Source organism: Emys orbicularis, chromosome 6 (genome assembly GCF_028017835.1).
Source record: "Emys orbicularis isolate rEmyOrb1 chromosome 6, rEmyOrb1.hap1, whole genome shotgun sequence".
Lineage (NCBI taxonomy): Eukaryota > Metazoa > Chordata > Testudines > Emydidae > Emys > Emys orbicularis.
Genome location: NC_088688.1, coordinates 95,326,719 through 95,354,425, shown reverse-complemented (window position 1 = coordinate 95,354,425; position 27,707 = coordinate 95,326,719). Strand labels below are relative to the sequence as shown.

The 27,707-nt window shown below is 43.3% G+C and overlaps 1 protein-coding gene across 1 annotated transcript in view; it reads right to left on the bottom strand.

Annotated features, from left to right (window-relative positions):
• The window catches only part of PIP5K1B (phosphatidylinositol-4-phosphate 5-kinase type 1 beta), a 133,119-nt gene that overhangs the window by 100,676 nt on the left and 4,736 nt on the right, over positions 1–27,707 (bottom strand). The window contains exon 2 of the mRNA XM_065405907.1: positions 8,242–8,372. Coding sequence (XP_065261979.1) covers positions 8,242–8,372 — 131 coding nt within the window. The remainder of the gene's footprint in view (positions 1–8,241; positions 8,373–27,707) is intronic.

Genomic DNA, 27,707 nt, shown 5'->3' with positions numbered 1-27,707 from the left:
GAATGGACTCCTTACCCCATTTACCCCAAAAAAATCAAACAAAATATTCAATGTGTTAAAAAAAATCAGGTCTTACTAGTCTTGGAAAAAGTTGCTCTTTTACGTCTCACTGAAGGGCATTCACTATCCTTTTCCTGTATGCAATAGATAAATGCACAAGTATGCACAACTAATCCAGGCCTCGCTTTCCAATGCTCCCATTTCCTCCCTAAAGAGCAAAGATAAATGACTGCATCATTTCTGCCTATAGGAACTAGTCACTATTTCTATACTCACATAGCTATCGGCTTTTGGTTGATCTAGGATAGAGACTGATAGTGATATCCTTATTTCTAGATATATCTTCCTTTGTATTACTTTCAGCTACAGTAAGATGTGCTAATAAGTCTCTTAATATAAGACATCTTTAAAAGGCAATGCATGTGAACATTAAAGAATCTCAAAATAAATCAAGACAATTATATTTGGGTCCATAAGATTTATGTGGCAATAACCACTGAATGGGCATTCTTAATTATTTTCTAATGATAACAATACTACTACTAATTTTGCACTGGTGATAGTCCCTTTTCTGGAGGCATCTTAAAGCACCTAAGAGACAGGTGGCTAAGTTTAAAAATAAAATCAATTAATTTACCTTATCTACATTAGGAATTGGTTTTTACAAGTCAAATTGGCTGATAGTTCATAATAGGCTTGATTTTGTACTTGGAGTCACAGTGTCTCCATTTTGAACAACATTTACACATACTGGAAGAAATGGCAGAAACTTCCCTACCAAGTTGCTGTCTGCCCAGATTCTTTCATCCCCTAAAAAGTACTCCTCAGCAGATCTGCATGTCCGTGCTGGAGGAGCACGAAAATGGAAGAGAGAATTTTACCTAAGACTGGATTTAAGAAACTTCGGCAAGTTACATACATTCCTGTGTGTGAAACAGGTCAACATGGAGCCAATACAGTGGGCATGAATTACAGCATAAATAGTTATGCGTGTGAATCTGAATACTGTTGATGTGTATCAACAGTGGTGTACATATAATTATTTGGGAAACACTTGGCCCTTCAACTCTCCTAGGTGTTTGTATGGAAAGTGCCTCAAATTCACAGAGCTTTTCTGATCTTTCCATAACATTTCTGGAAAATACATCAGCTAATGGTTCATTTATTTTGTATAGTGGAAGCTCAGAGACAAGGCACCCTACCCTGATATTATCAGATACAATATGATCATTGCCCACTACTGTTAGTTAGCTGTAATCATACTTTTATGCATTAATTTTGCCTACCCACTTTTTGATACCACCAGACTCCACAGCTGTTATAAAACCCTGACAATATCTTACATGCCATCACATGTTGTGAACTACTGACTAATGTTTCAGTAACAAGACAGCAAGAGAAAATGTCCCATACCTTAACTAAATCATTGTAGAAACAGCCTTGCCTGCAATACATGTATAGATGAAAACCAAATAATGGAAGCCTCCCAGTTGGAATGCTGAGGAACATGACTGGGGATGCTGGTCAATGTCTAGAAGCTGAAATAAGGCCTATGACCGGGGGGGGGGGGGGGGAGTGAGAGACCCATAATGGACTTGTGAAGATTGAACACTTGACAATATTTGGCAAAAGCCTGGATCTTAGAAGTCCTTCTACTGAAAGGTCTGAGAAAACAAAAAGGCAGAGTTTGGCATACGTTTCCTAGTGCCCAATGCCGGCAATGCAGTTTGACAAATTTTTAAAGCTAGATACATGGATCTTCTACAAGTGGGCAGAAATGAGCCCTGGTGCTGTCAAAAAAAGCTCGGGATAACTTGCATTTAACTGGTAAAATATCTTAACTATATATATCTATCTCATGACAAAGTGTCATATCGTAATAAGGTTGTGTGAACTAGAGTTACTCTGTGACATGTCTTTAACACCAAGACACCTGCAAGTCATAACATCACACTGGATCTAAGAGGACCAGTGGCACGGAGCATGCAGCATTTCCCCAAGATTCCAAGGTAGAGTGGAGAATCCTTTAAAGTTGGGTGACAGAAGGGAAGAGAATGATTAGGCTGCATAAAATATCTCTGACAGCTTGGCTGTTGCTGCCAGTATTGCTACAGTAACTGCATTGGCCCTAGTAGTGGGAAGAGAGGCTATGGATTTGCATAGGGGTGTTTATGAGGGACAGGAGAGACTATTTGCATGAGTTCCCAGAGTAGCTTCACACTACCCAAATGTAGAGCAGCCATAGGTTCCCTCGTCATATGCCAGGCAGGCCAATTGCCCTCAGGATCAACTGGCTCAGCCAATTTGTGTTCTGTAAAATGAGCACTCATGCTCACTGCCATTTAAACTGCATCCAGAATCTGGTCCTAAAAATGAATTACTGTACTGTAACCCTCTGTGACACATCACAGTTGGCTCCTAAAAGCTACATGCTGTAAACTTCCTTCTGGATAGCCCAATATGAATAATAAGAGCTTTGCCGGTCACATCCCGTCCCAAAGATCAGTGTGGAGAGGAATGGAAGCTGGGAAGGTATCTTCTCATCCCCGCACATGTGCTATAATAGCCAGTGAAAGAAAACATTTTAAGCGGTTTAAAGGCACAGTGCAAAGACACGGTAACTTAGTGAAACTGACTGAGTCAAACATGCAATACACCCAAGCATTGGGCCAAATTCTGCTCTTAGATACACCGATGTAAATATTAAGTAACTGCACTGAAATCAGTGGAGTTATTCCTGCTTTACAGCAGTATAACCCAGCAGAATTTGGTCCATTATGTGGAATTCTAAACTAACCAACCATTTTCCTCCTTTTCTCTTGGTGTTTTTACCACATGAATCTCTTATTGTTAGTATCCTGAAATAATACTATGTTTTGCTATGGTTACTAAACTATCATACAGATGGTGCAGTTTACTTGAGAGGTGGAGAACTACACAGAGGTTATTTCTTTTCTGTTATTGATTAATCATAAAACAATTGTTGGCTATCTTTCCACGTTTTTCTTTTATACAGCACTGTAACTGTCATATGATTTTGCTTGCTGGAATGCAAGAAGTGTTGTTTCATTGCACTTCAAGTAGTCTGGATCTACAGCGTCACACTCCCCATCAGTACCCGGCCCGGGCCAGGGAAACTAATGATCCAACCAACAGACCAAATTTGGTGATGAATCCTGGTCACGTGCTGCCTCAGGCACATTGCGCATATGCTAAAAACACCACCACTGCAACAATGCTCCCACTACTATGACAGGAGTGCACGGAACTCTATGAAATAAGTCACTTCATTGCCTGTATCACTCATCAGGACTGGGTGCAGACAAGGGACTAATCAAAGGGGAGATGAAATGATCAGAACAGCCCGTAAAAACAAAGTGTTGCTGTAAGTGGACATGTACATTATATAGCAACATGGGAATTAAATCAATATTCTGGATGGGGCTACAGCTAAATCACATTGGAAACTTGAAGCTAGTGCAAAATGTGGCTGCTTGCTTGTTAAGCCTATTTTCTCCTCATGATCACATACACCTCTTACATAGCTCAAATTTGCCAATGATGCCCTAATCACAGAGAGGGAATAATTCAAATTATCATCAAACTCACCTTTGCCTAAGCTTTCTCCCTAGATTAGCTGTTCCTAGGGTTTTGCCTCCTTTGTCTCAGTCACTACTCCCTATTACTTTTATATCCTAGTTGACTAAATCTGCTGGTGACACTCAGGAATAATCTGCATTGTACTTTCAAATGGGACTCAACAGTGGAGCTCCCTATGTTACTATGAAGGGTCCTGCTCTTGCAATTCATACTAAGTTGCAGGAGCGTCACCAGGGTTTTTGCCGCCCTAGGCGGCAGCGCTTCTCCTCTGAGCATTCAGGGGGCCTGGGGTCTTCGGCGGCGGGGGTCCTTCCGCTCCGTGTCTTCGGGGCACTTCGGCGGTGGGTCCCGGAGCGAGTGAAGGACCCGCCGCCGAATTTCTGCCGAAGATCCAGAGCAGAAGGACCCCCCGCTGCCGAATTTCCGCCGAGGGTGGCAAAATGCCGCCCCTCAAATCCTGCCGCCCTAGGGTTGCCTAGTGGAAGTGCCAGCCCTTCTAACTAGTACCTTATTATTCCTACTCAATATCATTTTAGACAGGCAAATAAATATGCAATTTACAAAGAGACAAGACTCAGACTTTCCATCTCCTTATACACCCTAGTGCACAGAAATTGTAGATTCAACAGTTGGTCTTAAAAGACAAATGGATTGCTACTCCTGAATCTAATGGAGGAACATTATCATCAATAAATACCCTTTATAGAAAGATCCTTTGTTTCAGTCAAGGAGCCTGACTATATACAACCCTCTCTTGCTTACTGACTAGTAAAACCAGACAGCAAGTCAAATTACTTGCTGCATCTGGCTATACCTTTAATTGATATCTTTCTGAGTGTTATCTTTGGATGACTGGACGAGAAGATGCTACTAAATTTTTTTTTTTTTTTTTTTAAACACAATAAGCTCTGTCAATACAAGCAAGTCAATTTGCTCCTCATAGCCCCATTCCATTTTTAAAACAGAAGAAATCGGTCTTATCTCTACCATTAACACAAGAACCACATAGGCATTTGGAAATTGCATTTGTAAGTGTGTATGCAGGAGTGTTTTCATATCAGGTAACTAACCTGTTATGGCTTTCACAACATTTTTTTTTTTAAATAAATGTTAAACAAATCAAACTGGAAAAAAAAGGAAATGGAATGGATTCTTCCACTTCTGTGCTATTAATTCAAAAACAAGTGCTTATAGTAGTTTTTGTGAAGGCAAGTTTCACTTGATATTTAAAAGAATAACTTGGGCTCTGAAGTCTTTACAGATAGCCATGCAGACTCCTATTGGGTACATGCACCGTCTTTGTAATGGCAACATCCTCATCCAAATAGGGCTGCTATTTTGGTTTTTGAAACAGTGAAGAGTTTGGTTACATGACAATATAGAAGTGGTAATTTACTTCTTGTAATCTGAAAAATTCTTGGTGAAGTACTAAACGTATTTATTTGGTTAGCATCTACATATTTTCCCCAGAATATATCACACAGAAAAAGCATATACAAAACTCATCAATTATAGACACTCACAAACCACGAGCATGGAACATGAATAATTCCCACTGGCACAACTACAGCATGTGGGGTAAAGACTGGATATTATCCAGGCAATATGTTCCGAAGTTTGAGATTTTCTTTAAGAAAATGCTTTAGATTAACTTAGCCCCGCGTCGTCTTCCACATAAACAATGGCTTTACATTATCAGACCAGATCAATTTTTTAAAAAATATGGCTGTCATAGAACCATAGAAATGTAGGGTTGGAAAGGACCTCAAGTAGTTATCAAGTCTGGCCCCCCTGTGATGAGATAGGACCAAGTCAACCTAGACCAGTGTTTCCCAAACTGGGGTTCGTGAACCCCTGGGGGTTCACGAAATGTTACAGGGGGTTCTTGGGGAAAAATTCCCTAATGGTGGATAGAGCTGTCCCTAGGGACCCAGGGCAGCATGGGACACTGAGGAGACTTAACCTTCAAGACTCCTTATAAGAAATGGAAAGGGAGGTGGATATTTTTTGCTGTTTTTAAAATTAAATAGGCAGCTATTATTGTTTTTAAAATTATTATGAAGAACAAGTTTAAGCTTTGTTGTAACGTGCGTTGTTTGCCTGGACTGCTCAAGACATGAATGCTTGTGTAGGAGGAACTCTGAGTTGGCTTCTTAAATACCTTCATGCTGTTTCACATCTGATACTCCTTGATGGAACATAGGAGCCTTGTCTTATAACAGCCTTATTCAAAGTGATACAAGCTACAAAAGTGAGATCTTGGAAGAGTGTTGCCATTTTCATAATGCAATAAAAATACTGTAATGATAAATAATAATTAATACATAGTGTGTAATAAACATGTCACAAAAACAAATTTTATATTTCCAAGATCACTGCTTTTATAATTTATACTCGGGTAAAGGAGAAAATCCCAGGAAATATTCATTTTTAAGAGGGAGTTCACGAGACTTGACATTTTAGTGAAAGGGGTTCACAGGTTGTTAAAGTTTGGGAACCACTGATCTAGACTATCCTTGACAGGTGTTTGTCTAACCTGTTCTTAAAAAATCTCCAATGATAAGGATTCCACAACCTCCCTTGGAAAATTATTCCAAAGCTTAATTATCCTTTAGGTTAGATTTTAGAAAAAACTTCCTAATTATAATCTCCCTTGCTGCAGATTAAGCCCATTACTCCTTGTCCTACTCTCATCTGACATGGAAAACAATTGATCACCATCTTCTTTATAACAGCTTTTAACATATTTGAAGACTTATCAGGTCCCCTCTCAGTCATCTTTTCTCAAGATTAAACACTGCCTATTAACAAATACATACATTGTTTTAGTGATGTCATTTCTAATGTTTCTGAGGACTATATTTTATGTTAGAGATGATTTGTGGGTTTATGTTCAGATTAAATCTTAGCCCACATGCAAACTGCAACACATACTCAACTAGGGGCTTGTCTACATGAACACTTAGTTTGCAGCAAGCTGGGGTGTAAATCTACCCCACACTAGCCTGCTGCACATTAAGTGTCCATGTGGACCCTGCTACCACGCACTAGAAGCTCCCTAATGCACTTGAATCTACCCTGCTTTGAAACAGGAGATCAAAATGCACTAGGGTAGTGCTTCTCAAAGTCAGGCCGCCACTTGTTCAGGGAAAGCTCCTGGTGGTCCGGGCCGGTTTGTTTACCTGCCGCGTCCGCAGGTTCGGCCGATCGCGGCTCCCACTGGCTGCGGTTTGCCATCCCAGGCCAGTGGGGGCTGCGGGAAAGGCGGCCAGCACATCCCTCAGCCCATGCCGCTTCCTGCAGCCCTCATTGGCCTGGAGCGGCGAATCGCAGCCAGTGGGAGCCGCGATCGGCCGAACCTGCGGACGCGGCAGGTAAACAAACCAGCCCGGACCGCCAAGGGCTTTCCCTGAACAAGCGGCGGCCCGACTTTGAGAAGCACTGCACTAGGGAACTTTTAGTGTATGGTAGCAGGGTTCACATGGACACTTAATGTGCAGCAGGCTAGTGTGGGGTAGATTTACACCCCAGCTTGCTGCGAGCGAAGGGTTCATGTAGACAAGCTTTAAGTAGGTGGCTTGAAATGCCTGGCACCCGCAGCTCCCAGTGACTACAGTGGGATCTATTGGGGACTCAGTATTTCTGAGAATCAGGCAGGTACCTAAACGTGGATTTAGGAACTCTTATTTTTGAAAATCTTGGTCTATATGTTCTTTATACTTTCTGTCACATGTGACAGTTTGGAAAAATATATAAGCCATTATGTAACAAGTTTTTTTTTATTGTTGATATCAGCTGTGATCTGTATTTCCCACATAAACAGGAGTATGTTATTTCAAATATTATCCCTTAAATAGGGCTATAGCAATATCTGAAACTGCTATCTGCACAATAACTATGGTGTCCAGTCTGTGTACAAATGCGTAACGTTGGCACCAGTTATGGAGTTAGATGTTGGTTGAAAGTTTCTACCTATGTTGCCCCCATCACCATAGGACCCGACTGCCTCACATATTAGTCCTCACAACACCTTGACAAGGTAGAGAAGCATTATTAGGCTCATTTTATACATGTTGAGTTGAGGCACAAAGATATTAAGTGACTTGCCCAAGGTCACACAGGCAGTCTGTGGCAGTCTCAGAAATTTAATCCAGATCCTGAATTTCAGTCTAATATCTGAAACACAGGACCATCTGTTCTCACTAATCAGTGTGCACATGGTAATCCCTCCCACCATCCTTACACCACCATATTTGGAATTATAGATCTGGAAATATGGATGCTTCTGAATGAACTGAATGTTGGAGACAGTTGGCAGACCTAACTGTGTGCAAGGATTTGCTTCAGTTGTGGCTATGGCACAGGAAAAAGGTAGAGTCTAGTCTACTACATTAATTTTCAAAGCATTTTGAAAGCCAAACTTCCAGTTGAAATAGTTCATATTCATTTCTTTTTTATTATTAAAATATCTTCTCATAAAACCACTGAACTTCTCTTACATTAATAACTTACTATGATCCCATTTGTTTCAGGATAATTCTCTTTTCAAAAATAATCCTTATAGTTAGCACATCTAGTAAACGAAGGCATGCTGTTAATTTTTGGTTTGAAAAGTCTTACATTAGATAGGATTGTCCTTACCTGGGTAGAAATACACTTTCCACTACATAGAAGTCTTGCATAAGTACATCTCTGTCTGGCTTAGAGGTGAGGTTACCTACTGTGTATCCTATTCCCAGCTGAATAGTTCCTTTAATAGCAGATGATGCGGTCTGCAAAAGAAAAGAAGCATTAGAATGTCAGTTTACTATATCTGGATTCCTGCTCTTTATCATGAGCACTCTTTGAACAAAGCATTTTATTTTAATTAAATCTTTCTTTGGGGTTGGTACCAGGTCAGCTTTACTTTTTCGGGTTGGAAAGCAGACGAGATTCACCTCTAACTGGAGTTAACTGCTACTCAGAAAAAAAAAAAAAAGATTTAAAAAGAGAGACTGATGTAGCTGAGGCCTCAAATCTAAAACACATCTTATAAAATTTGCATAAGCTGCAATTTTCAAAAATGTTTAAGGGATTTGGACATGGGAACTGTCCTAATTCCTATGGGAACTGGGCATCCAAATCCCTTCAAGAATTTTGAAATACCACCTATAATCTTACAGGGAATACCCTCCCAAATTCTAAGGGAGAAACTCTGTATGCAGAGCTACTACAGACTCTGATATTTGAGCTTCAAAATATAGATTCTAGCTTAACTATAATTATTATTTTATTATATATTGGTGAGATTAACAGCAGCAGCAAAAGTGTCAACAGTTTAACACTGGTGATCAAGAGCGGTATTCAGTTCCAATTCTGTAGTACAGACTATCATAACTGCTAGCAAAAGAATATCAGAATCAACACCATTTTGATAGTTTTAACTACCAAGGTAAGAAAGCCTTGCACTTAACACTTCATAAGCTGCTTAGCCTTTCTATTATGGTAATCACCACCAGAGGCCCCAATTAGGACTGGGCCCTCTGGTGCTAGGTACAGTACATACACACAACATACAGGGCCCAACTTTGCCATCCTTACATTGAATAACCTGCAAGTTTTGCCATTTACTTACATGGGAGCAGGTAATGGCCTTCACACAATAGTGGGCAGTCCTGATTGTGGAATAAGGGTAGCAGAATTGGGGTCAGAGTGAGAGTCCCTGCCCTGCATAGATTCTCAATAAAAATGGGACAGGTGAGTATAACAAGACAAAAGATGGGGACAGGAACACAAGGTTACATAGACCCCAGCTACGTGCATAACGTTCAGGTTTCAATTTTTTTTTTTTTTTTTTTAAAAACAAGAAGATACAGTGAAAGACAGCTGACTAAAATGTCAAATTCTCACTGCAAATGAAAGCATCTGAACCAGCACAATTTAATTCAACTAAGTGGGAATTACAATAGGAATGGCTCCAGCATCAGATACTATATCAGTGTTTCTCAAACTGGGGCCGCCGCTTGTGTAGGGAAAGCCCCTGGCGGGCCGGGCCGGTTTGTTTACCTGCCGTCTGCAGGTCCGGCCGATCGCCGCTCCCACTGGCCGCGGTTCGCCGCTCCCACTGGCCAATGGGGGCTGCTGGAAACGGCACGGGCCGAGGGACATACTGGCCGCCGCTTCCAGCAGCTCCCATTGGCCTGGAGCAGCGAACTGTGGGCCAGTGGGAGCCGCGATCGGCTGGACCTGCGGACGGGGCAGGTAAACAAACTGGCCCGGCCTGCAGGGTCTTTCCCTACACAAGTGGCAGCCCCAGTTTGAGAAACACTGTACTAGATCTTACTTTAGTTCTCAGAAGTGCATGTGCTATGGTGAATGTTTATTTTTAAATGTGAAATGATGTAGCGATGTGTACTTATTTTAAATAATTAACACTACACACCAGGCAGACCTTGCACTTGCATAACAATTCATAACAGGTCATTTGGTGGAACAAAACAACAGATTCCTTCTTAAAGTGCTACTTCTACTATAAAAGTTTTGGCTTGTGTGTGGTTAAGAAGATTCCCATTTCTCTTTCCCTGAAAAACCTTGATTCATGAATGATTAATGCCCTGCATAAGCACTAATTATGTCACTTCGTTTAAGATGGTATTCATGCAGACAGATTCTTGGTACACAACTGGACATCCATCTAGTACACGGCTGGAAAGAGGGATGGAGACTGAAAATATGGCAGATAATGAGGAACTGCAACTTATTATTGACAGGATTACAGACAAGTCAGGTGGAAAAGCAACAGGGAACCTAAGAGGACATTAACCTTGCCATCACAGTTGGGCAGGAACATGAGCTGTTCCTGAAGGTTTCTCCAAGTGGGCACAAGTTACCACGTATAGCCTTGTAGTGCAGAAGTTCTTACGCTTTTTTCATACCGTGGACCACATCTTAACAGAAAGATTGTTTTCTAGATCACCTCCACTTCCATTCATGATTGCCGTCAGGAGCAGAGTTGGTCAGTACAATCAATCTCCATCCAGATAGCAATCACAGCAATTGTTTACATGGAGAAGTAATACTGGGAAAGTATTTATTGGGTTTTTGGTTTATTTTAATACAATTTATAGCAGCTGGAAGCAAAGAGGAGAGCCAGCACCACGTTCCCAGCCAGCACTCCCTGGACCACAGACCATAGAGCCACTGGTATACTCTTTACTCCAAATTCCTAAAGCATGGTGGCCCAAGCATGCCCTTAACTGAGAGTCAATCCAGTATTTACAGTTGCATCAGATGACAAGATAAATACACGTTACCAAAAAAAAATGTTGGAGTCTTTCACTACAGGAAAACATTTGTTCCAGTTTAAAATATTTTATTTTGTTCCAGGGTGGATAAAAATCAACTATTTAAAAAAAATGTAATTTAAATTGGATTTTTTTGATTAGGTTTTTTTCCTCAAAAATCATTTATCTAAAGATAGTTTTAATTAAGATCCACTATAGCGCAAAGATATTTCATCATGGAATAGGGATTATAAATTCTAATTCTATAGTATGAGACAATATATTCATGTAAAGTATAAGAAAAGTTTTGTAAATGAGTTCCAATAGTTCATGGATTAGGGACGCAATCTTATGGGGTTCCAGGGGCTTCTGTATAGATTATTTAGGTTAAATCTTTCTATCTACCCAATGGGACTCAGTGCTCAGTCCAGAAGATACCATCAGAGATGCTTAGTTTTGCAGTTCTCAAACTGTGGATTTGTGTCTTCAGAGATACCATGCTTGTCAACAGCAAAAGTGGTTTTAAATAAATAAATAAATAAATAAATAAATAAATAGAGGTGAGAAATAACAGACCTCAAACCTATTGTACCCTCTGCAAGTTTGAGTACACAGAGTCAATCCCTTACCTCTCTAAAAGTGAAAAGTTTCAAAAAGTTCAATGAATAGAAGATTGTTGGGGAGCGGATTAGAGCTGGACAAGGAGAAGAAGTCTGGAGATAAATGTGAGAAGGGAGGGACAGGCAGTAGAAACAAAAGTGAAACTGTTTGAGCAGCATATTCCAGAAGTCTTGAGGTCTTTCTGAGTGTAGCCGTCATTGATTTGAGATCTACTATACCATTCTCTCACTAGAAGGAAAAACCTATAATGGCAGCAGGCCGTAAAAGAGACCCAGTTTGGGAATAAGAACCATTCAAGAAATATATGTTTGCTGATGATGTTTTAAAGAAAGTCACACCAGTGAACTGGTGGAAGTCACTTAAGCACTTGGATTCAGAGACTGTTGAAGTGATAATCTCACTTTTAACAGCAGTAGCTTCTTCTGCCAGTGTAGAAAGAATATTTTCTTCCTTTGGACTAATTCATTCCAAAATGAGAAATCGTTTGGGACCTGAAAAAACAGGAAAGCTTGTTTTTCTTTTCCAGATTATGAACAAACAGGAAAATGAAGGTGAAGACGACTGAGTTAGCTGCAGAAGCCAATATTTTAAGTTTCTCATGTTGACCTGGCTGACATAGTCGATTTAATTTTTGGGTTTTTTAAAAAAATATTTCATTTAACTATTTTAGTTAAAACAATTTTAACAAAAACAAACCTGATTTTAAAAAACCTGAATGTTTAATTAAATTCAAAAATTCATATGCTTGTTTTGTTAAAATATTATAAGTTTGCTGTTGAAGAAAAAAATCCAGAATACATAACGTTCTTTTAGTTAAATTAAACAATTTAAATGTCTGTCTGGTGATGTTCTCCTCCTAATACAGCATGGCAAGAAAATCCTCCAAATATTAATGATTAACCTGTTGAATTGGAGATATTTATGAAGTCATTGGGAGGTGAACTATCTGCTTCAATTACCTTTGGTAAATGAAATAACCAAACAATTATTCATTTTCTGATACAGCTGCAAAACTAATCTGAAAAGTTTTCAAAATAAATCACTTTAAAAATGTATAGTGTGTACCTTCTAAACATGAAACCTACATCTATCTGAGTTGTGACGAATATGCATTAAGGTTATAACAACCAACAAGAATGCACTTTTATGTTGAAATCCATGATTAAATCGAGTCTTCCTGACTAGTGATTTAAATCAAATCCACCCTGTTTTGTTCTTAAGAGTGCAATCCGGGGCAGGGGAAGCACAAGGGAAGATGACAAACTTAGGCCATTTTACAGCTGGTCCCTGAGCCTTAAGGGAAGTATTTCTCTTAGGCTATGCCTACACTACGGGCCTTACAGCAGCAGCGGTCGACAAGGTCTCCTGTGTAGCTGGTCTATGCCAGTGGAAGAATTCTCTCCGGCCAGCATAATTAAGACACCACCAATGAGCGGCAGTAGCTGTGTGGGTTTTTTTCCACACCCCTGACCGACAAAAGTTTTGCAACAAAAGTGCTAGTGTAGACAAAGCCTTAGTTCCCCTATCTTACTACTGCAACAATATATTTATTGGACATTAAAATCCCTTACAGTCTGTGGGAAAATTCCACTCCTCACTTGCATTTTCTCTATACTCATGGTTCCCTTTTATAGTATTCCAGGGCAGCAATACAGTACAAGATCAAGTTTCAAACCATGTCTGGTATATTTTTAAATTCCCTTTCAAGACTCCAGTGCAGTAGAGTTGGCAATAAAGTTCAGGGGCTTTCAGTATGAAGAGTTCTCTCCTTTTAGAGACTGAAATTGATTTTTCTTCATTTTAGCCTCATGTGAAGGTTCATAAGATATCCCTTAGCCCCTCCATCATCAAGCATAACAGCACAATGATTCCAAGATCACATAACTGGGAATCAGCATATTTTAGAGTACTAGTAAAAAGGGCCGGCTCTAGGTTTTTTGCCGCCCCCAGCAAAAAAAAATTTTGGCTGCACCCCGTCCCAGCCCTGGGCTCCTCGCCCCACGCCCCTGCCACCCCAACCCTGGGCTCTCCCCCACCACCACCCACACCCCCCCGCCGCCCCAGCCCTGGGCTCTCCCCCCCCCCACACCCTGCCACCCCAGCTCTGGGCTCCCCCCTACCCCCCCCCACCATTGCCCCTCCCCACACCTCCTGCCACCCCAGCCCTGGGCTCTTCCCTCCCCTCCCCCACCTGCACCCTCCTTCCGCCACAGCCCTGGGTCACTGGTAACTCGCTCCCAGGGCAGGTCATTCAGCAGGAATTTAAATGTGCACAGAACACAGACAGGACTGGTTCCCGCATGGTTACAGAACTGCAGTAAAGTGGAACAATTTTCAGTTTGTGTGATTGGAGAATATCTGGATGCATATTATACGACTGTCCTACATAAATGAGGAAAAGTTGAGGTGCCTTTATTATTCTTTTGTTCCACTCTTTCTTTCTATGGGGAATTTGCCAATGCAATATCACTGTCTTCCTTTTAAACAAACAAACAAAAAAAAGGCAATGGCTGTTGAAAATAGCAATTCCAGTCCTAATAACCACTGGGAAGCATTTCTTGCTCAATTTTATCCTACTTTTTCTACAGCAAGTTACAGTGGATCAGTATATTTGATTTGGGAGAAATGAAGTAACAGCTGCCCAAACTGAGCTTGAGCACTCCTGAATTTTGAGGTGTTCAAATCTGGAAGGCAGGTGCTGGGGGGAGGGGGCTGTGGCTCCGCAGGGGAGCACGGCAGCATGTATGCAGCAGCGTGTCTGGCGCTGCGCAAAGCCAGACACGCTGGTTTGAGTGGCATGGTAAGGGGGCTGGGGGGTTGGAGAAGTGGTAGGGGGTTCTGGGGGGGCAGTCAAGGGACAGGGAGCAGGGGGGTTTGGATGGGGTGGAGGTTCAGGGGGGCAGTCAGGGGCAGGGAGAAGGGGGGTTAGATGGGTCAGGGGTTCGGGGGGGGCAGTCAGGGGACAGGCAGCAGTTGGATAGGCATGGGAGTCCCAGGGGTTTGTCAGGGGACAGGTAGAGGGTGGGGTCTTAGGGGGGAAGTTGGGGGGCATCTCAGGAGGGGGCAGTTGGGGACAAGGACCAGTGGGACTTAGATAGGGGGTGGGGTCCTGGGGAGCAGTTGGGGCAGGGGTCCCAGGAGGGGGTGATCAGGGAAAGGGAGCAGGGGGGTTGGAGTTTCTGTGGGGGGCAGTCGGAGGGAGTGGATGGTGGCAGGGTGGGGCTACCCTCCCTCCCCATGGAGTGTCCTATTTTTTGAATGTTAAAATATGGTATCCCTACCCGTCCCAGTGCAGCTCTCCATTCACAGCAGGCTGCAGCATGAGGTCTCAGCTTCCTCACTCCCTCCCCCTCTTTCCTGTTGGTCGTGGCCAAGGGAATGCTGGGAAATGTAGTTCTTTCCCTGCTCCAGGGCTGGCTCTATAGGCAGGGAGCTAACCAAGAAACTACAGCTCCCAGGGCCCCCTGTTGGTCCTCAGCTCCCATGCTGGATCCCTGCCGCCCCTGCAAATGGGCTGCCCCAAGCACGTGCTTGCTTTGCTAGTGCCTAGAGTCGCCCCTGCTAGTAACAGCGGCATGAGAACAATCAGCATGATCAACACCGATATGCATGTTTCATTAACCTTATGCTATGAAACCAATTGGCTTCTTGTCTCATGTTCTACACTATCACATACGTTGTGTGTCTGTTATTGAAAATGGTTGTAGAGCCCACCATATTACTCAACTCATTTTCCTTCTGTTTCCTCTGCACATATCTGAATCACATTTACATGAACGGTTGGCCACTCCCACTGAGACTCATGCATGCTAATATGTCTGAACATTGTGTTGCTACATACTGTCCAACCCATACTTCTGCCTAGTTGCATAACTAAAATGTTAAATAGCACCATCTGGGCCAAAATCTGCTCTCAGCTATGCATACACAACTCCTGTGACTTCAGTTGGATTGCATATCATGCCACTGCACAGAAAGCAGATTTTTGGCCCCCAATGTTTAATGTTTGATCAACCACTCATCTGCCCTTTTAGAAACAAAGTGATCTGATCAACAGAAATTAAAAAAAAAAAATTGCAATAAAAAGGAAAAAAGATTGCTCCGAACCTCAAGGAAGGCAATGTACTTTAGAAAAAAAAAAAATATATATATATATATATATATATATATGAGAGAGAGAGAGATCTATTATATTTTTTGGTGTCTCCATGTTTACAAGTAAAAATATATTACAGATAAAACTTCGAAGGAGTTTTGTAGCTTTTCTAGATGAAATATAAAATGTACAAATGTACTTAAAATTCAGGTGCTTTTTCTACATTAAATTGAAGATAGTTACCACGTACAAGGCCTTACTATACTTATATAGAGTGGCACAGTTAAAAGGGTTCTCTTATCTTTTTCACTGGTAGTTAAGATATTACTAGCTTGAGGTATATACTAGACTTACAATAGGAAATAGTAATAGATCTGGTAGTATTGTACTGGTAAAAAGGTGAGAATCTTTTTTTTAAAAATGGCACCTACTGTATTGTACAGGAGGAAAACCACAATGCCAAGAGCCCCTCCTCTTTCAAACTATGGTACAGTCACTGCAAATGAGAAGACCAACTCTGGAATTTTTGAAGTTGTTTCAGTTTGAGACTTTTGCAAAGAAAATAAAGTAAATAAATGGGACAGATGTTCCCCTTCCCTGCTGCAGTACGAAGAGGAGAAAGGGGCCAGAAAAAAGCCTAGAAGCCAGCAGAAGGAGCAGAACAGAACTGAAGTGGCATGCCTCTTTCCCCAGTATTCAGAGGCAGAGCAGGTGTTGGTGTAAAGCCAGGAAACACATTCTCACAGCATGCTTTAAAAAAAAACTGGGGGAAGGGGAAGATAGCATCCAACTATTCAGGAAACTGACTCCCTCACTACGGCCCTGAGTAAACACTCAGTTAAGTGTTTGCTGAAAGTTAAGCACATGCATAATTCCCAATGACTTCAATGGGACTTAGAACACATACTCAGGGTATGTCTACACTACGAAATTAGGTCGAATTAATAGAAGCCGGTTTTATAGAAATCGGTTGTATACAGCCGATTGTGTGTGTCCCCACATAAAATGCTCTAAGTGCTCTAGTCGGCGGACCACGTCCACAGTACCGAGGCTAGCGTCGACTTCCGGAGCATTGCACTATGGGTAGCTATCCCACAGTTCCCGCAGTCTCCGCCGCCCATTGGAATTCTGGGTTGCGATCCCAATGCCCAAATGATGCAAAACAGTGTCGCGGGGGGTTCTGGGTACATGTCGTCAGGCCCCCCCCCCTCCGTCACAGCAATGGCAGACAATAGATTCGCGCCTTTTTACCTGGGTTACCTGTGCTGACAACATACCACGGCAAGCATGGAGCCCGCTCAGCTCAGCTCACCGTCACCATATGTCATCTGGGTGCTGGCAGACGTGGGACTGCATTGCTACACAGCAGCAGCAGCTAACTGCCTTTTGGCGGTAGACGGTGCAGCATGACTGGTAGCCTTCATCGGCGATCTGGGTGCTGGCAGCCGTGGGGCTGGCAGCCGTAGGGCTGCATTGCACCAGCCCTTGCCTTTTGCCTTTTGGCAGTAGATGGTTTATTACGACTGGTAACCGTCCTCGTCGTACAGCAGTGACTGTCAATCATGGGCACCTGGGCAGACATGGTCAGCCCAGCAGTGGCTGGAACTCCGTATGTCCCCCAGTCCCCCATCCTGCTGCCTTCACAATGACGATGATGGCTATCAGTCGTAGTATGCCATTTTCTGCCAAGCGCCCTGTTGGCTCATCGCACATTAGCAGAGTCTTCCCTGAGCAGCAGATCGTGCAATAGGCCTGAAGGCTACTGCCAAGCACCCAGTATTTGCTGCCAAGCACCCAGAAGATGCCGAGGGCTATCAGTCATGCTGCACCGTCGTCTTAAGATGTAAAAAATAGATTTGTTCTGCATTCATTTGCTTCCCCCCTCCCTCCGTCAAATCAACGTCCTGCTAAACCCAGGCTTTTGAGTTCAATCTTTGGGGGGGCCATTCTGTGTGACAGTTGTTGGTGTTTCTCCCTGATGCACAGCCACCTTCCTTGATTTTAATTCCCTGTACCTGTACGCCATGTCGTCACTCGCCCCTCCCTCCCTCCCTCCTTCCCCTGGTCCGTCAGATACTAGTTTCGCGCCTTTTTTCAGACCAGACGCCATAGCTAGCACTGGGATCATGGAGCCCGCTCAGATCACCGCGGCAATTATGAGCACTATGAACACCACACGCATTGTCCTGGAGTATATGCGGAGCCAGGACATGCCAAAGCAAAACCAGGACCAGCCGAGGAGGCGATTGCAGCGCGGCCACGAGAGTGATGAGGAAATTGACATGGACATAGACCTCTCACAAGGCACAGGCCCCAGCAATGTGGAAATCATGGTGTTCCTGGGGCAGGTTGATGCCGTGGAATGCCGATTCTGGGCCTGGGAAACAAGCACAGACTGGTGGGACCGCATCGTGCTGCAGGTGTGGGACGATTCCCAGTGGCTGCGAAACTTTCGCATGCGTAAGGGCACTTTCATGGAACTTTGTGACTTGCTGTCCCCTGCCCTGAAGCGCCAGAATACCAAGATGAGAGCAGCCCTCACAGTTGAGAAGTGAGTGGCGATAGCCCTGTGGAAGCTTGCAACGCCAGACAGCTACCGGTCAGTCGGGAATCAATTTGGAGTGGGCAAATCTACTGTGGGGGCTGCTGTGATCCAAGTTGCCAGGGCAATGAGAGACCTGGTGATATCAAGGGTAGTGACTCTGGGAAACGTGCAGACCATAGTGGATGGCTTTGCTGCAATGGGATTCCCAAACTGTGGTGGGGCCATAGACGGAACCCATATCCCTATCTTGGCACCGGAGCACCAAGCCACCGAGTACATAAACCGCAAGGGGTACTTTTCAATGCTGCTGCAAGCCCTGGTGGATCACAAGGGACGTTTCACCAATATCAACGTGGGCTGGCCGGGAAGGGTACATGATGCTCGCGTCTTCAGGCAGTCTGCTCTGTTTCGAAAGCTGGAGGAAGGGACTTTCTTCCCTGACCAGAAAATAACCGTTGGGGATGTTGAAATGCCTATTGTGATCCTTGGGGACCCAGCCTACCCCTTAATGCCATGGCTCATGAAGCCCTACACAGGCAGCCTGGACAGGAGTCAGGACCTGTTCAACTACAGGCTGAGCAAGTGCCGAATGGTGGTGGAATGTGCATTTGGGCGTTTAAAAGCATGCTGGCGCAGCTTACTGACTCGCTCAGACCTTAGCGAAAAGAATATCCCCATTGTTATTGCTGCTTGCTGTGCGCTCCACAATATCTGTGAGAGTAAGGGGGAGACATTTATGGCGGGGTGGGAGGTTGAGGCAAATCGCCTGGCCGCTGATTACGCGCAGCCAGACACCAGGGCGGTTAGAGGAGCACAGCATGGCGCGGTGCGCATCAGAGAAGCTTTGAAAACGAGTTTTGTGACTGCCCAGGCTACGGTGTGAAACTTCTGTTTGTTTCTCCTTGATGAACCCTCCGCCCCTTCCCCCCCCCCACCGGTTAACTCTACTTCCCTGTAAACCAACCACCCCACCCTCCCCTACCCTCCCCCCTGCGAGCACCACTTGCAGAGGCAATAAAGTCATTGTTACTTCACGTTCATGCATTCTTTATTAATTCAGCACACAACTAGGGGGATAATTGCAAAGGTAGCCCGGGATGGGTGGGGGAGGAGGGAAGGAAAAGGACACACTGCAGTTTAAAACTTTAACTCTTATTGAAGGCCAGCCTTCTGCTGCTAGGGCAATCATCTGGGGTGGAGTGACTGGGTGGCCGGAGGCCCCCTCACCGTGTTCTTGGGCGTCTGGGTGAGGAGGCTATGGAACTTGGGGAGGAGGGCTGTTGGTTACACAGGGGCTGTAGCGGCGGTCTCTGCTCCTGCTGCCTTTCCTGCAGCTCAACCATACGCTGGAGCATATCAGTTTGATGCTCCAGCAGCCGGAGCATCGACTCTTGCCTTCTGTCTGCAAGCTGACGCCACCTATTATCTTCAGCCCGCAACTTGCTCTGTTCATCCCGCGATTCAGCACGCCACCTCTCCTCTCGTTCATATTGGGCTTTTCTATAATCAGTCATTGACTGCCTCCACGCATTCTGCTGTGCTCTGTCAGCGTGGGAGGCAGTCTGTAGTTCTGTAAACATTTCATCACGCGTCCTTCGCTTCCGCTTTCGAATATTCACTAGCCTCTGTGAAGGAGAAAGATTTGCAGCTGGTGGAGGAGAAGGGAGAGGTGGTTTAAAAAAGATACATTTTAGAGAACAATGGGTACACTCTTTCACGTTAAATTTTGCTGTTCACATTACACAGCACATGTGCTTTCGTTACAAGGTCGCATTTTTCCTCTTATATTGAGGGCCTGCCGGTTTGGTGTGAGAGATCACTCACGCAGTGCCAGGCCACAGATTTCAGCTTGCAGGCAGCCATGGTAAGACACAGTCTTTTGGCTTTTTTAACCTTCTTAACATGTGGGAATGGTTTCAAACAGTAGTGCTCTCATTTTCCATACCAAGCACCCGTTGGGTTGGCCATTTAAAATGGGTTTGCAATGTAAAAGGAGGGGCTGCGGTTTCAGGGTTAACATGCAGCACAAACCCAACTAATTCCCCTCCCCCACACCCAATTCTCTGGGATGATCACTTCACCCCTCCCCTCACCGCGTGGCTAACAGCGGGGAATATTTCTGTTCAGCAGAGCAGGAACGGGCACCTCTGAATGTCCCCTTAATAAAATCACCCCATTTCAACCAGGTGACCGTGAATGATATCACTCTCCTGAGGATAACAAAGAGAGATAAGGAATGGATGTTGTCTGCATGCCAGCAAACACCGGGACCATACGCTGCCATGCTTTGTTATGCAATGATTCCAGACTACGTGCTACTGGCCTGGCGTGGTAAAGTGTCCTACCATGGCGGACGGGATAAGGCAGCCCTCCCCAGAAACCTTTTGCAAAGGCTTTGGGAGTACATGAAGGAGAGCTTTCTGGAGATGTCCCTGGAGGATTTCCGCTCCATCCCCATACACGTTAACAGACTTTTCCAGTAGCTGTACTGGCCGCGATTGCCAGGGCAAATTAATCATTAAACACGCTTGCTTTTAAACCATGTGTAATATTTACAAAGGTACACTCACCAGAGGTCCCCTGTGTGCCCTCAGGGTCTTCGTTGAGTTCGGGGGTTACTGGTTCCAGGTCCAGGGTGACAAACATATCCTGGCTGTTGGGGAAGCCGGTTTCTCCGCTTCCTTGCGGCTGTGAGCTATCTACATTTCCTCCATCCTCCTCTTCCGAACCCTCTTCCCTGTGTGTTTCTCCAGTGAGGGAGTCATAGCACACGGTTGGGGTAGTGGTGGCTGCACCCCCTAGAATGGCATGCAGCTCCGCGTAGAAGCGGCAAGTTTGCGGCTCTGCCCCGGACCTTCCGTTTGCTTCTCTGGCTTTGTGGTAGGCTTGCCTTAGCTCCTTAATTTTCACGCGGCACTGCTGTGCGTCCCTGTTATGGCCTCTTTCCTTCATGGCCTTGGAGACCTTTTCTAATATTTTGCCATTTCGTTTACTGCTTCGGAGTTCGGCCAGCACTGATTCATCTCCCCATATGGCGAGCAGATCTCGTACCTCCCGTTCTGTCCATGCTGGAGCTCTTTTGCCATCCTGGGATTCCATCACGGTTACCTGTGCTGATGAGCTCTGTGTGGTCACCTGTGCTCTCCACGCTGAGCAAACAGGAAATGAAATTCAAACGTTCGCGGGGCTTTTCCTGTCTACCTGGCCAGTGCATCCGAGTTGAGAGTGCTGTCCAGAGCGGTCACAATGAAGCACTGTGGGATAGCTCCCGGAGGCCAATAACGTCGAATTCCGTCCACACTACCCCAATTCCGACCCCCTAAGGCCGATTTTATCGCTAATCCCCTCGTCGGAGGTGGAGTAAAGAAACCGGTTTAAAGGGCCCTTTAAGTCGAAAGAAAGGGCTTCGTCGTGTGAACGTGTCCAGGCTTAATTCGATTTAACGCGGCTAAAGTCGACCTAAACTCGTAGTGTAGACCAGGCCTCAGCTTCACACACATGCTTAAATGCTTTGTTGATCAGGGCCTACGATTTTAACTGTGTGAAGGAGGTATAAACATGCAGCAGTAGTGAGGATGCAAATGCCAGCAGAGATCAGGAGCCAGCATGCTGTCAGGATAAAAGGGAGACCTTTAGCCCAGCTGAAGGGAGTTCTGCTTCACTGTTTGGAGATTTATGTGGTTGGATCCCCATTCTACATTGGCACTGGAGATCCTGACAACTTTATCTATGAAACCTCCATCCTCACGCAGTTTTAATATTAGAGGATCCTACTGTGAAGTCATTTTTCTCAAGTTTTAAGTTTTATCATTGCAAACTGTGATCCACCCAGATATCTTTGACTGGAATCAACAAGTTATGAAGTTTAAGGTCACCCCCTCCCTGGCGTCCCCACACACAAATTTTAAATGGAACTCCCCTTCCTTTACCTCCCCCCACTAGCACCCTCCTGTAAATAACCAGGGCTTCCATTTTTCAGGGTTTACTAGAATTTCATTTTGGAGGCGTTCTTTTTAGCAATATGAGTTTTATGTAGATGTCCAAAAAAATCAAGGTTTTTCCTCTTTGTATATAATGTATATTATAATCTCTTTCTAAAGTCCTCTACTGTACTTGAACATAATACTGTTTCACTATGTTAAAGCGCTCTAGGGAACCTTTGCGCACACCAAAAGGACCAATTCATGTGCAACACATTAGTATACTTTAGAAATCACACCCCTATAATCCTCATAATTGCTCCATGTAGACAAGCCTTTTATACACGTATCCATTACGCTTGTTTTTCCAGTGTTTTGTGGATAAATACCTATTTGATTTTTTTTTTTTGTATCAGGGTTGGTTGGTTTGTTTATTGGCTAACATTTGAAATCAGAAGCCCTAAAATAACTTGGCTTTCATCCTGGGATGTACTTGTATCCCTGTTGTTTTTTTGATACATATATTGATTTTAAATTTTTAAAAAGTATGGAGTCTTCTTTATAAATGCTTACATTGAAAGGTTTGTGTAGGAGAAACCTGTTACTTGGATACTAAAAAAAAGCAGCAGGCCCTGACAAAAGGCTATAGAATAAAGCCACAATATCATACAGGTACTCGGTCAGCTTTGTACCTATAGTTACTTTCTCCCTAGTGAAAATATTCTCAGACTGGATATATTGCTAGGTGTATTACTACCTCAACACATAGTAAATAGACTTCTGTCTATTTAGACTACCTCACCATGAGCTGAAATCCTGTAACTAGCTGACATGCAAGCAGTTTCTGAATAATACAATAAACAAGACCTTAAATCCTTTCAAATGGGGTATTAAGTCACCACATGATCCTGTGAATGTAATAACTAAGATTTTAATGATATTATGCTGGCTACAGACACAGAGTTTTCTATTTTAAGCTGGATCTGTGGAACTCATCACTATATATTTATGCTACCTAACATTTTATATAGAGGAAATTATTAAATGGTTTCATTTCAACAAGTTTTGTTAGTGACCTTGTGAGCTGGCTACAAGGTTACAGAAAAGACGGCCTTCATAAAAAAAGAAAAAAATATATAGTTGACATAAATTTAGATTCTATAGTTATCGGAGAAGGCATTGCTTGTTGCTAAATTATTTCCATGAGAATTTGAAGGCTGTTACCTGCTGCCATGTAAGTTAATGGAAAAAACTCCCATTTATATAATGGTGAAAGATTGGCCCTGAGCACAAGACACTACAGAATAAAGTATTTCAGGTAACTATGAAGATAAATCATTTAAAATAGTAAAAGACCCAGATCTGGGCTGAAGGCACATCAAAAGGCCACATGCTCCCCTTACTATGTGAAGGGAACATTGACATAGCAGAAGTTTTGCACGAAGACTGAAGGGAGAACTGAAGGAGAAGAGACGAGTAGGGCATTGGGAATAGACTCAATTTCATTTTATTTAGATTGCCTATACTCAATCTGTTTTATTCAACAGAGTTATACATGTTAATAGGATATCACCATAAGCAAATAAGTGAGATATAGGATAGAAGCATCAGAGAAGATGCTGAATTCAATCTTTTTCAATAGCTTAAATAAGCCCCAAGATCCGACCTAATCTCTTAGTGGGTTGCTCCCCTCCTTCTACATTCTGCCAGAGGCAACAGCTTTTCTAATCCACTCAGCCATTTCTCCCACAAACATCTCTTCCCTCACCACCACCAACACCCCCCGCCGTGCTGTAAATGATCACAAATGAATGAAATTCCCTCCCTACTCTGGTCCACTATGGGTAGTCTACCCTGCAAAGAAAAACCCGCAGCACCAAGCTTCAGAGCCCAGGTCAACTGACTGGAAATCTTCTATCTTGGGCTGCAGGGATAAAAATAGCAGTGTAGACATTCAGGCTCAGGCTGTAGTCCAGGCACTGAGACCCTCCCCGCCCCTCGCTGGGTTTCAAAGGCCAGCTCCAGCCCAAGCCAGAACATCTACACTGTTATTTTTAAGCCTCGCAGCCCGAGTTCTGCAAGCCTGAATCAATTGATCCGGGCTCTGTGACTGTGCCACAGGATTTTCTTTGCAGTGTAGACACTATTCTTTCTTCATTTAATTTGTATCCACAGGCTCAGATTTTCTGCAATGCCCCAAATAAGCAAGTCATGGTACCAATTAAATAAAGATTGGGGACCTTAATTGAACCACCAAAAGGAGCACATGCCTGAACAGAGTAACTGCACAACCATATTGATATAATTATCACCCTTATTTGCCCAATCCCCTTCCTTTTGTGTCGCTCAGTTTTAGATATGACAAAATGAGTGAGATTATAAACTCTGGGGAAAGGACGCGTCTTCCTGTTCACCTGTGTAGCATCTAGCATGCTAGTGTGTGATACAAAATAACTACTCTCTCTGTGCCTCTATTTCTCATATATACAAGAGAATACTTGCTTTTTTCCAACCCTTGTCCACTTTGTCTATTTAGACTGAACTCTTCAGGACAGGGACTTACTATGACGATACACAGCACCTAACATAGTGGGGCCAAGATCTTGGTTAGGACCTTTAAGTGCTGTAATACTATTATTATTATTAAATACTAATAACCACCTTGCTCTTTATTATTGCAGTAAGGAATGGTAGGGATAGTTAAGTGCCCAAAGTTGGGCCTTTTCACCATTCACTGTTTCTTGCCCAAGGGCAAGAATATTTACAGGGAAATTTTCAGTGACTTGTTCTGTCCTGCAGCCATGACTCCTGTAAAAAGACTTCCAGTGGCCCACTCCCTTCTACCACTGCTGTTGCCCCACTCCCCTATCTTGCTGCTTGTGGGGATTTAGCCAAATGGGCCGATTCTGTATCCCATAGCACCCCTGTCCTCTATGCCACAAGCAACACATCCTTCTCTCCTGCACCCTGCCTGCTTGGTGCTAGTAGTCTGCTTCCCTTGGCTGTTGTATTGCTGTTTTGTTTACATTTGCTACTCTTATCTCCACAATTCAAGTCCCAGAGTTCCAACAGGTTTATAATAATTCTTAACACTATTCAACTATATTCAGTACATCTTCCTTTAGAAACCCTGGTGTCTATTAAATTACTCTCCCCACTGCAGTTTCACATTGGAGGACAGTTTCTGTTAAATTACTTCCCTCTCTGGGGCTCGCATGACATAGGTACAACTCCTAAATGAGAGAAGTCCCTAATTGAAGGTTGATTTACATGAAAGTACACAGTATATAATTTTTAATTGTCAGTGTAATTAATTTAAATTATATCACCACTGCACAATGATAAATCTGAAAAAGGGACTAAAGGTAAAAGGCAGTCGTTTTGCAGGCAGGACTCCCACTAATTTTAATGAAATACTAGAAATTTCCTTATTTTAAAAAAACTCAAAATAATTCGAGTCAGCTTTGAGTCACGTTCATGCTCTAGGAATTTTTGACTACAAGAAAGCATTTGTTCTTCAGTCATACTTACTTATCATAAGTAACAACAATCTACACACAGGACCTTTTCCAATCCCATGCAAACACCTTTCCCATTCTCATGAAATAAAAAACAGCCTTGATAGATTTCTATGAATCTTAAGCCAAACCACCTAAGGTTAGAGCATGTCGCATAGTGATATTTCCTCTCCTCGTCACATTTTAAAAAAAGATGTTAGAGCAGTGATAATTTTATTTTTATTATTTTGTTAGGTACTTGCTGTGTCCAGTTAACTTTACAGTGGTTGCTGCTAAGAGAACATCCAGCTCTGGGTGGGTGCTGTGCCACTGATACAGCACCCACTTTAATTGTACTTTGCTGGGGGGGAGGGGAGAAGGAGAATAAATTCCCTGACTTTGCTGGTCATTTTTGAGGCAGTCACACTTTTGACATTTTTTCGTCTCATCTCACTGTTGTAACATAACTACTCAAAAATAAAGGTCTCTCCTTCATTATTTTTAAAAGGCCCGAGCTGCATAATCCTACTGTTTCACCACCATTTGTAACTATGAGTCGCTGCATTCTAATATCCCCGATTTCAGACTGCACTCTGACTACCAGCAAGGACACCCACCTATTTGTGGTACTCTTAGATCTTGGACTGCAGTCCCTCATAAACCCCTTTCCCTTGGTACTGCTGGGTAGGTGGACCCTAGTACTTGGCTTTTCCTCTCCGGAGAACAAGATCACCTTTATTGTTATTGCTGCACATCTGCTGTGTTGGCAGCAAATGTGACTTCCAGACCTACAGGCCAAACCTAATTCTAATTGCAATAAAACAATCTATCGCTTAAGAGCGGGAAGGAAGAAAACATTTACTCTTATCTTATAGATGCAGTTATGGGAAGCTGCAGGGAGTGGTGGGTCAGGAAAGGTACAAGAGTTTAGTGGCAAAGATATAGGGGCAGCTACAAAGGTTAAAGGTCAGCAGTAGCAAGAGGCTATGTCTGCCCTCTCATCTCAGAAAGCCACGTGTTACACAGTTCTATTCCCGGTCCTTGATCCATCCCTCTTCCCTGCCCCTTAGAATCACATCTCAACAGAACTCAATGAAACGATGGTGGTTACTCTTTACAATGACTAATATTTTTATATTGAACATGTAATTGCACTGCAACTTTCTTGTGACGTAGGAATTACAACGAAACAATTGCAACATTGTTCTCCTTTTCATATCAAGTATCAGGGGGGTAGCCGTGTTAGTCTGTATCTACAAAAACAACAAGGAGTCTGGTGGCACCTTAAAGACTAACAGATTTATTTGGGCATAAGCTTTCGTGGGTAAAAACCTCACTTCTTCATCTATGCATCTGAAGAAGTGAGGTTTTTACCCACGAAAGCTTATGCCCAAATAAATCTGTTAGTCTTTAAGGTGCCACCAGACTCCCTGTTGTTCTTTTCATATCAATTTCACTTTCCGATATGCTGCGCTGTTCAAAAGGGGGTTGGGAAATAGATTTCTTGTAACTGTTTTATGAATGGTGGTGATCACTGCTGGGCAGCTCGGCAGGAAATTCAATTAAAATCACTGTTTTTCTAGCTTGAAAGTTACTAAAATTATTTTCTTGCCCAGTTTTAATCCGAGCATCCTGTACACTGCTAAGCTGGGTAAGAGCATCTGAGATATTTGTTCATTTTCACCACTCTTTGAAAATGTCTCTGCTTACATTGTTAAGAGTGTTTGTTGATTCTGGGTGCCCAATTTGAGAAAACGTGGGCCTCACTTTCGGAAGTGCTGAGCATCCATAACTCCAAGTGATGTCCTTGGGAGCTGAGGGTGGTCAGCACCCTTAAAGAAAACAAGCACTCGAAGTCAGAGGTCACTTGTGAAAATGTTGACCTTAATTTTAATATTCTGGGCTAGATTTATTTACATAACCCATTCAGTGTTGCACATAAACAGAGAGGACCAGGTTCACTTTGGCTTCTATACCAGCTTCCACCGGTGTATCCCCTCTCTGCCCTGCTAGGGGCCTGCAGATGACTAGCACAGCCCAAGAAGTGGTGGGTGATAGCAAGGGATAGGGGACATAGCTATGGCAACTAAAGGAAGTGGTAATTTAGTGCACTCCCTCAGCAGGGTTTGTATAGTATCCATGGTGGAAGTTAAAGCCCTCACTCAT